We start from the raw sequence: 10,494 nt of genomic DNA, 5'->3' as shown, positions 1-10,494 counted from the left end.
ATTTCCATCCCTTGGTTCGTGACAATTTCCAATATTATTAGAAACAAACACCTTAGAAATGTTAACAGCTGTTCTAATGGTTGTTGTCCTTCCCATGCAAGAGAAAACTGAGACCAAATTAACCAGAAACAGAACCTGAGCAATTTGAAATTAGCCTACCTTGAATCTCTTCATTTACCGTAATGAGTCTAAACTCAGTAGAGCCATTTGGGTAAGAAATATCTTCAAACCAAAGAGTGAGAGAAGGTGCCTCATGGTCGGGAGTACAAATTCCAAATGATTAATTAATCCCATGCGGTGGTCTCTCCTAGTTTCTGTTGGTATAGCTCCTATTTCAGCAGACCACTGAGGTGCTCTCTCAAAGAGAAGAAAATGGATTGTTGCTTGATGAAAATGAAGCAACAGCAACGAATAGACTTACAATTGTCAAAGAATGGGTGCTCAGGAAATTACTTCATAAATAGGCACACAAGCTGTAGAACCAAATAACTGCTGCTAGACATATTTTCTCTTATAAAGAGGCAGCTGTTAAAGAGAACTTTCCGATCATTACCAAGCTACAGGTGTGAGAACGGAAGAAGCATGTGGCACCTGTACTGACTGCTGCACCCAGCAGGGCATTAGGACACGTTGTCCTTTGTTATCTCTCCGTAGAAACTGAAGTCTCAGAATAAACATGTTAATGGTTATCAACCGGTTTTCAACTGCACGTCAACACAAAAGTCAGAGAATGCTCCTCAGTACCATCAAGCTTTCAGAAATAACATTCAATGCCTGAGGAGTCCTTGGGGAAAAACTCAGTGGATATTATTAATGTCTACTGCAGAGCAGGTTTGGATTACAGAAGTCATCTGCAAAAATGAAGTGTAATGAAACCAGTCCTTACTCCAGAGGGGCCAATATCCCTGGTGAACATGGGCCAGGTCTTCCAGTTAACATCGTGCCGGTACTGTTTATGCACGTGCTCTCCCACACCATAGATGTTGCTGCTGGGTAGTTTGACTGACAGCTGTAAAAACTGGTCAGCATACTGAAGTGGTCCTATGGTAGTATCAAACCTGATGAAACAATTAAAAATAGTATTTTAGCAATAACTGTTGCAATAATTGTTGCTATTCCTTTTGGTTAGAGGTGGATAGTAGGTTAAGGTCTCCATCCAGACACCTGAAGGTGAGGGAGGTGTGTTGGTGCAGGACTGGAGCAGAGTGACCCTTGCACAGATGATGAGATGAGTGGTGCCTATTGATCCTATAGAAACCTCTCATAGAACTGGCCCAACATATTTTCAGAGGTACATTTGCATTCCCCTCTTCCACCAAAGCTTCCCATCCTGCATCTACCTGTTGTGCTGAATCCTAAATCCACTCACAGTAATCAGACAGATGGAAATTCCCATGGGTGGACAGAAACACAAAAATAATCCAAACCACAAGGTTAAAAATACTAACACTTGAGAGAAACTTAATAAGTAAATCTTCAGTCACTCCTGCCCAGTTGTCCAGTTTTAATGATTCCAAGGACTATCCTGCCCATCTGCTCACATATTCTACAGAAACCTGTTTTCTTGAGGGGGACAAGTTTTCTTTCCCCATGAAAGGATGGCAGTCTTTCAGGTTGTCTTGCAAATGATGATGGTAACAGGTCAGTCAGAACTCTTTTGTTGAATATTTGTTAAATATTGGTTCAAATGATGATGGGGGGTCGCAGGTTTTGCAACTCTTTGAATAACTGGGATTTTTGCAATGCACTGTAAGAACACTTGGGTCCCCACTCTTTCTTTTCCAGAGAGAGCTCTCTGCTGATTGGTTGGTTAAGAGCTGGGGCAAAGCACTCACCTGATCTAAACAAACTCAGCAAGGATTTATCCCTCAGGCACTGCCCCTACCCCATCCTAACAGCAGCTTTCTTTGAGATACCCAGAGCCCAGCATCATCACAGCCCTGGGTTTTTTTCTTTAGAGACAAAAGAGTGCAACCTCTTGATCAACCCAAGCAAAAGCCTGAGGAAACTAGAGACAACCTTCCAGAGCACTGTTTCAACAGGGTGCTATTAGATTGGGTTTCCTGTTCCCCCTCCATACACCTGTTTAATCAGCCATGCACTACTCAACACCAAGTCCAACCTCTGTGCTTTCTATAATTGCAAGTCAAACATTACAGAGGATTCTAAACAAGGAAACAATAAGAGCAAAAAAAGTAATAGCCAATTAATGAAACTTGAAGTGTTGATAATCCAGCTGGCCTGGCACTCTGACAGGTAATCATTTCTGGGCTGATTTAATAAGTATGTCCATCCTGACACTTCCCCCTTCTAATGGGTCTTAAAGCCTTTTGGATTTAGGTTTGTAGGTTTCTTTTATTTATTTATCTTTAGAACTTAAATGGGATGAGAGTATTCCATGTACAAGTCCGTCAGATATTCTACTTACAGCATTACATGACCAGCTTCTCAGTGGCTTTCACCACCTATTTTTTGATATCATGGATCTAAAGGGCAATCTGATTTTGGTGATTCAGGGCTTCAGCATGATTGCAAGGAATAAGATAAAAGATGCAATGAAGAGTGTTCCCATTTGCTTTGAAGCACTGGCAAGGAGTTCTTTAGAGAACAAAAATTTCCAAATTCATGGAACAAAGTAGCTGTAAAAATTTCCTTAGCCCTGGGGAAAAGTGAACACCCAGCCAGATCCAAAACCTTTCAGAAAAGGCTCTCCATATCACAGAATTTATTTCCAAGGGCCATGCAGAAGTCCCTGTAGAAGAACATCCATCAGTCAAAAGAAGGGAGGTAGTTTCCATGCCCAAGAGGACACCTCACACACAGCATCTGGGACAGAAATCACTTGTATGGCAGCATGGGCTTTTGGGGAAAAGCAATGACATTCAGGAAAAGCACCAGTGTTACTTACAGCACTCTACCATTGCTCACTCTGGTCATCACGATGCCAAAGGGATTCGGCTTCACATCCACTTTGTAGTTTAAATTGGAGGCAGCAGATCCAGTGAAAGGTTGCACATGCTGATGAGGGACCTCAAATCTTTGGGTATAGGGATCAGTGATCTGCACATATTTACACAACAAAAGTGTTGGGCTTTTAAACATAAATGCCCAATTCAAACATTTTCCAGTATTAACACATAGTCCTGACCCGGGATATTCCCACCCCTATCCTAGTCTCTTCTGCTCTCGTTAATCACTTCCAGCTTTCATCTCTTATTTTCAGGCTTTTCCCGCATAGTTCTTGATCCTGTGTTTCCCTGGCTCAGCAGGTACCCACCACAACTGGAAGGTCTCCCATAGAAGAAGACCCAGGACCCATCAATACCCAACATTCATGGCAAGGGCTGTTGAGTTTTCCACAGAAAGTAGAAATCAGTGGAAGAGCTAATGTTGTCTGTCAAAATGATTGAGAGATATGGATAACTAAATCCATTTATCCCCAAATTTTTCCAATCGCAGCAGCAGAGAGGACAAAGAAAGGAGGACCCGAGCACTTCAGTGGGAGTCACCAGAGGGATTAAGCCAACCCTCCTAACTTTATTGCATAGAAACAGCCCCCTGAAAATTTTGCACAGAACATGAACCTTAAAAGAGAATAAAAAAAATAAATAAATGATTAACCTTGAACCGGAAGCGATTTGGTGTCTGATACTCTCCAGTGAGGAGGACAGTGTCAATATCATTTCCAAAAAGGGAAGGTGATGGTAGCCTGGTTAGAGTGGTCTCGAATCCTTGGGAGAAACCACATGTTGCAATCTTATTGTGTTGAATCACCCATTGGCACGCATGTAACTTGGGGAGCTCAGCCCACAACTTACCTGCCTGAGTTGGTTTTGTTGACCCATCCACTTTGTACCCATGGTTTGAAGGGAAAAAACACCAGGGCATGTTAGTATCGCTCTGGGGACTCCAGCAGCAGCCACGCAAGGTGCAGGTGCTCTGAGACAAGGGCATGAAGGGCACAAATTAGCTGATTTTACACAAATAAATCCTCCCTACTAAAGCAGTCAAAATGCACAGAGTGTATTTTACCTCAAACACCAGAAACCTTCATATCTGCAATCAGATGAACCCCTTCTCTGTTGATTGAATTCAATGGCATGGAATACACTAAATAGGATTTTTTTCTGCATTCAGAGTAAAAACTTACTTATTAGATATTAATTCCTTCTTAAACCCATAAGATCCACAGGCAAAATAAACATTTCAGAAGAATTATTGCAACATTTGAGCTGTGGCAGCTTCAGTATAGGCTGATCAAAAGTCACACACTGAAGGGGGGTTAAAAGTTATAGTTGGATTAACATCTGGTAAACATCTGGTTAAACATCTATGTGTGTGCAATTGATCATCATGTATTATATCTAAATTCCAATGTAATTTTCCAATATCAGACATGTTCAGATTGCTTCTGCAGAAGCAAATATCAAGATAAATCAATGTGGGGCTTTTTGTGGGATTTTTTTTTTCCTTTTTTTAAAAAAAAAAACCCAAACAACTAAACAAATCAACCTATTGCTAAAAGAATATGTTTCAGTGTGGTGCCACCACCCTTTACACTATCTTTCAATAGTCTAAGAAGCTACAGTACCTTTGCTTTGCTGTTAGAAATTAATGTATACACGTGCTGCTTGCCCGAGTTTTATGACTGAAGATAAGATTTGTGTAATACAACACTAAGCTTCTAAACATTTTCTCATATTAAAACCCCCAAATCATTACACAGGGCAAAGGGCGGTAGTAATACAAGTTTCACTGAGGGCAAAGGGCAGCGTTTATAAGTGATGTCAGGTAGTCAAATCCAACATGCAGATCTTCAAGACCTTCCCCCTTCCACCTGGTCACTAACAGAAGCTGTTTCTGCCCTCATCCGATGGTGGTCAAATGTTTCTGGTGTTTGTGTCATGCTTATTTAAAATATTCTACAGCTTGAAAGAAGTGGACATGGGTCCAAAATCTCTACTGCTGCTGTCCTTAATGGCACTTGGGTTTGAGTTATAGAGCTTAGTCTGGTCAGTGTGGGTCTAATGCTCTCCTCAGCTTCTAAAGACAGCAAAGATAAACCAACTCAAGCCCAGAGGTCATGCCATTGCTCAAGGAAAGCCCAGAGGGAGCTCACAGAGCCTGGATTAGGAAGTCTTAATGAGTTTATTCAGTAGTGATTGCACAGAAATCGCTGCAAAATCACCCAAGATAAAACCCACATTCACCAAACATAAATATTTGTATCTGTCACAGACTCATCACATCAAAAAACCATGTCAGCTGTCATTTTCACCAGGTTCTAAACACAAAACATGGTTGGAGGAGATACAGAGTGCCCCATTTTCCCCCACATCGATCCACAAATCACTGCACTTTCCAAAGCTGTGAAAAACCGCCACTCACTTTCCACCACATGCAATTCCTACCATGAGGACTCCCTATTTCCTATTTTGCACACTACTTCAGAGGAAAGGAGAAGAAGGACCAATCCTTTCCAAGACAGCAGAGACCTCTGCTTTGCTCCTTTACTTCATTTCCTTCACACATAAGGGAATATCCTAAATAAATAAGGACAGAGTTGTTACCTCCTTCCTTTTATCCCTTCCTAGACCAGTGACTATCTCATGCAACGCAGAATATCTTGAACAACAGATTTTCCTAAAGCCTGGTAGTTCCAGCATCTATGTTCCTAACTTCATAGTCATGCTTTTCTTTTTCCCCAGCTGCTTCTCATGAGTACTTGCTGACTTTTTTCAGCAGTTACTTTACAGTCCAGTGATATCCTCCTAACTCGACCTCATTCTAGCAGATTTGTAAGTTATATCTCTGTATTTTTGTGGCACATTGAGCTTGCTGCATAAGGAATTAAGCACAGAAGTTCAAGAAGGGTGATGCCTCACACAGGGAAAGGAGCAGAGTTCATCCAAAGGCACTGGAGAAGATGTTATAAATGCTATCATTTAGTGTAAATAAAGCTGTGAACTGATCACAGCCTCTGAGCTACAAACCCAACATAACAGAAACCATTACCCAATAAAGCCTAAGAGAACACCAGAGCTTAATTAGAAATAATTCTGGATACCAGGAGAGAGTTTATACTGGGATATGGTATGAGATGGCTTCTGAACATTGAACTGAATTAAAAGAATAGCTTGTCTATGTGCTGAACTAAAATGTTTCTCTTCTGTGCACCCAAACAAACATTTGCCAGCAGGATATTTTGAGGAAAAAAAAAAACACAAACCCAAACAAAAACAACAGCACACTCTCCCCCCCAAGCTTTGGAGGTATCAGTCCAATAACAGACTGTACTAGCTCTGCTCATGGTGGCTCCATTTTTACTGATGCTTTCTTCTTGTCTGATCAAATTTGATGGCAGTTTTCCACAGCAGTGAATAGTCAGTAAATAGATAGACTTCCTTTCAGCACGTCTATCTTCACCAACCCTGTGATCGGCTCGTAAATATCTATTTGCTTTCCACACTCCTCTGCAATTCTACTCATTTTCTGGCTTCAGCTAGGACATCTCCAGTGAATCCAGAAATCAAGACTGATACTAACCTGCTCTAAGAGCTTAGGCAAATCATAATCTTCCCAGCTGCTGTTTATTCTGAAAACTACTCCAGAAGTTATGTTATTCTAAGGAGGTACCTGTGGTTTTACAGCTCTGCTGGCTGCTGCATTAGAGCAGCCTAAAGAAAGACAATCAAAATGCATCCAGGAGACAACGTGAACAGGAATGAATGGATGCACTGGAGTGGGACTCTGGCTTTTGCCAGGTGTGCATCTCACAGCTTTCATCATGGGTTAAAGGTGATATTCATCTTGAATCCTGTGAAATCTGTTGCATGGTCTTCACTATGGAAAGCAGAGATCCATGAATCATTTATTTTACCTCTAATTCCAGAGCAGGTACCCCAGCGTTCAAATCTGCATCTGGCCTTATTTTTCTGCTGGTATCTCTAATTTGATTGGTTTAATTTCTTTCTAAACAGTGATGGTAAGAAGCAAGGGCAGACAGAATAAGGCTCACAGCTGCTACCACAGCAAAACTATTCCCCTCCCTGTACCATGAGTGTAGCATTTAATGTGGGGTGACTGGTTCACAGGTAGCAATTAAAGTGATCTGCATGACTGCTCCAACCATGGTGTTCTTGCCCCTAAGGGGGACAAAAATAACCCAAAGAGCAGAGGAACAGGCTGTGAGTTGAGCCTTTACTAGCCTGTTTGCTCACAGTACTTTTTTGAATTATATCTCATACTAAACCCCACAGCATGAGAGAAGCTTTAAGAACTGTAATTTTTGGAATTAGACTGGGAATTTCCTCAGAGATTGAGACAGATGGTTAATAATTTTTTATGCCTCTGAGAATGACATAAACATCACACACCATAATATATTCACTACTTTTTTCTCCTCAGATGCACACACACAAACCAAAGAAAGATGCCAGGCACCCACTAACTGCCATCAGAAAATGACAATACCTATCATACAGATTAATAATAATGGTAACGAAAATAAATAATAATAGCCTTTCAAAAACAATGACTACAAAAGTGTTCTGAATGTGAGAAACTGAAAACTGAAGATGATACCTTTCACTGGGAATCTTAACTCACAGGTTCTTTAGCCAAAAGGTTATTTCTGAACTCTGTGCTCTCCCAGATAAGAGACACCACAACTGAGAAAGGAAGATATTGGAATTCAAATGGGTTCTGAAAGGAAACTGTGACCACATCTCTTCTAAAAGTTTTGTGCATCTGGGTAAAATGCATCTTCACCTGCTATTTCTGAATGATTACAAATACTACTACTTGACCAACAGACAAAAAGAAACTGTTCCACAAAGCTGTTAAAAGAGTGACTTTTTAAACTCCTTGAGGTCTGACTAATCTTATTCCCACCTATCCCAAAGCCAACCTGCTGGGGAATACTTTGGCAATAGGGTTCAACCTTTAACACCAAACTGCTACAGTGGACAGAAAAATCATAATTTCTGTCAATGGGCTGAAATGGGTCATAGAGGAGTTATACTGCCCTGCAAAGTGCTCAGGCAACCACAGATTAAAAAACATTAAGAAAACAACTGATATAGTAGAGACAAGTTATTTGTAATTAAGCATGAGGCTTTACAGGCTAAAGCCTATTTTTTATTTTTTTTCTAGAATATTTTCAGACCTTTGTTGCCAGTTGATCTGGGATGCAGTCAATTCTCTCTGCTGCTAATATTTTTGGACATTTTGGTGAAAATTCTGTAAGGGAAATAAGTGAACAGGTTATTATCAAGATTTCCAGAACTTAGGAATAACCTGATTATCTCTTAACTCAGTAGCTGCTTCTGCTGGGTGTTTCTCACCACTGAAACTCTAACCATTAATATAGACTCAAATGAGTGTAAACTATTGCAAGTGGGATTTATTTTTACCTTTGAAAAATCTCACACCACTTTTTCAGACAAAAGCAGGACAATTTCACTTTAAAACTTTTGGTCATCTGGGTGACGTTATTTTGTTTCTTAAGATATACCTTGATCCATTTTTCAGTCAGTTTTGTAGATCAGTATGCATTGCTTTGTGTGAAAATCCATCCCAAATTAAAATTCGCAGGACTTTTCCTTAAATTTATTAAGTACTCTGTTGCTGCTCTCACAGGTGTTCCTTCCCCTGAAACACTCTTCTTCCACAGGAGCTTGAATTAAAGCATCGGCGAAAACCACCTTAAAGCTCCATTAAGGTTCTCCAATAGATTTCAGGTTTGTCAGACTGTATTTAAAGTGATCGTTTTGCAACTCTATCTGATGCTTGTTTTCAGTTTCTCCTAACATTGAAAGTTAATTTCAATATTTTGGAACCCTGTATATGTTTGGAATGAGAATTATGGAGTGTGGAAGCCAATACACAGACTCTCCTGTTGGCATTATCGGCAATATACCCTCTTGTATTGTTGCTCAGGCAGACTCCTATTCATCTGGTGACAGAGGCGGGCAGAAAATATGCAGATACCAGTCTGCATGGGCACTTTTACTAGAACACCAAGTGTTGGGGTTGTAGAAGGAATTATTTTTCTTTTACTGCCGTTTGCATCTCCAAGCTGTTTGCTTCAATCCCTGAGTGTAAGTGGCATTACTCACACAAAGTGGAACTGTATGTCAAAGTCTTTTTTATACTCCAGGATTTTATACTCATACCAGATCTATGTTTATAAAACAAGTCCAGTCTTGCGAGGAAAGGATAAAAGGCTTTTTTTCATGACAATAAATTCTGACTCATGTTATTTATTATCTTCATAACTAGTAACTTTACTCATCTGCAGGAAGCATTGACCATGTTTCACCTTTGGGTAATGATAAGAACATAACAGCAATCCTGAAAGTCAGGACTTTACAGTGTGATGGTTTTTAAGCACTTAAAGTGACTTTTCTTCTCCTCACTTGAACATTTGAATCCAACAGTGTCAGAAATTATGACAATGGTCAATTCCTGAAGTTCTGTGTCATTTAAATAGTCAAAACAAGCAGAGATGAGCGCTGCCCACTCAGGGGTTTTGCTCTGCTCCTACAGCAGCAATGGGAAGAACTCACCTGTGGTTTTGGTTCCGGATTGTCCTGATGCTAAAAGCCCAATGAGGATACAGGCTATGATCGTCACCAGGCAGATGAGGACAATCAGGGTGACTTCCAGCCCACTGAACTTCCTCTTGGCCATCTACACCCAGACAAACACCGTTGGCAAAAGGAAAACACGAGCTACACCTCTATACATTACATTACTAATTAAATAAATCAGTGAAATTTATCAATTATTCCAGTTTTAAACTATGTCACTTAATCACAGGGTTGAAATGTAACACTTCTTAAGGACTATGTGAAATAAGCCTTAAATTCAGGATAACTCACCCAGCACAGATCACTGAGAAATGTGATTTTGTTCCCTGCACACCACTTTACACATAAAGAATAATTTTCTCCTGATATTAATTATAGAGTCGCTTATATTACTGCAATTCCTGAAATTGAAAACAAACAAAATTCCCTTTCCTTTTTTTTTTTTTTTAATCTCTCTATTTTTTTTTTCCTTTCCTTCTTTAGAACAAGAACAAACTATAACCTGGTTTAGGTTATAGGAGGGGGATTTTGATTTGCTAAAATCGTATTTGACAATGGCTCTAATGAGCTCTGATAGCATACTGATGACATGTGGAAAAGGCAAGATACAGGTAACAGAGTAAGTTAATTATTTGTCAAATGGAAGAATGCATCACGTGTATAAGCCCAGGGGATTTTAGAGGGGCTGGAGTTCAGTGAAAACAGCAGAAACTGAAATGCTGAACTATGCACAGCCAATAAAACTAATTAAAACTAATCCCCAGCATCCAGATCAATGCACATTGGCAGCACTGCTACATTTTACGTTTGGTTAAGAGCATTTAACCTTATAAAACAACCTTAAAAACAGAGAAATTGGTTCTTTTTAGTTATAGCAAGAAGCCAAAGGAATACATGTGCA

The 10,494-nt window shown here is 40.0% G+C and overlaps 1 protein-coding gene across 1 annotated transcript; it reads right to left on the bottom strand.

Annotated features, from left to right (window-relative positions):
- Positions 1–886: 886 nt before the first annotated feature.
- On the bottom strand, positions 887–9,693 carry LOC103771698 (putative inactive maltase-glucoamylase-like protein; the record flags this gene model as incomplete). The annotated part of the gene is made up of 6 exons (XM_008939001.1): positions 9,570–9,693; positions 8,168–8,241; positions 3,819–3,939; positions 3,622–3,731; positions 2,909–3,060; positions 887–1,058 (listed from the first exon to the last, which is right to left on the bottom strand). Coding segments are annotated over exons 1-6 (753 nt in total), but the record flags the coding sequence as incomplete, so codon positions are not given.
- Positions 9,694–10,494: the final 801 nt, after the last annotated feature.

Source organism: Merops nubicus, unplaced genomic scaffold (assembly GCF_000691845.1).
Source record: "Merops nubicus isolate BGI_N331 unplaced genomic scaffold, ASM69184v1 scaffold48244, whole genome shotgun sequence".
Lineage (NCBI taxonomy): Eukaryota > Metazoa > Chordata > Aves > Coraciiformes > Meropidae > Merops > Merops nubicus.
This window is presented reverse-complemented; position numbering and strand designations above follow the sequence as displayed.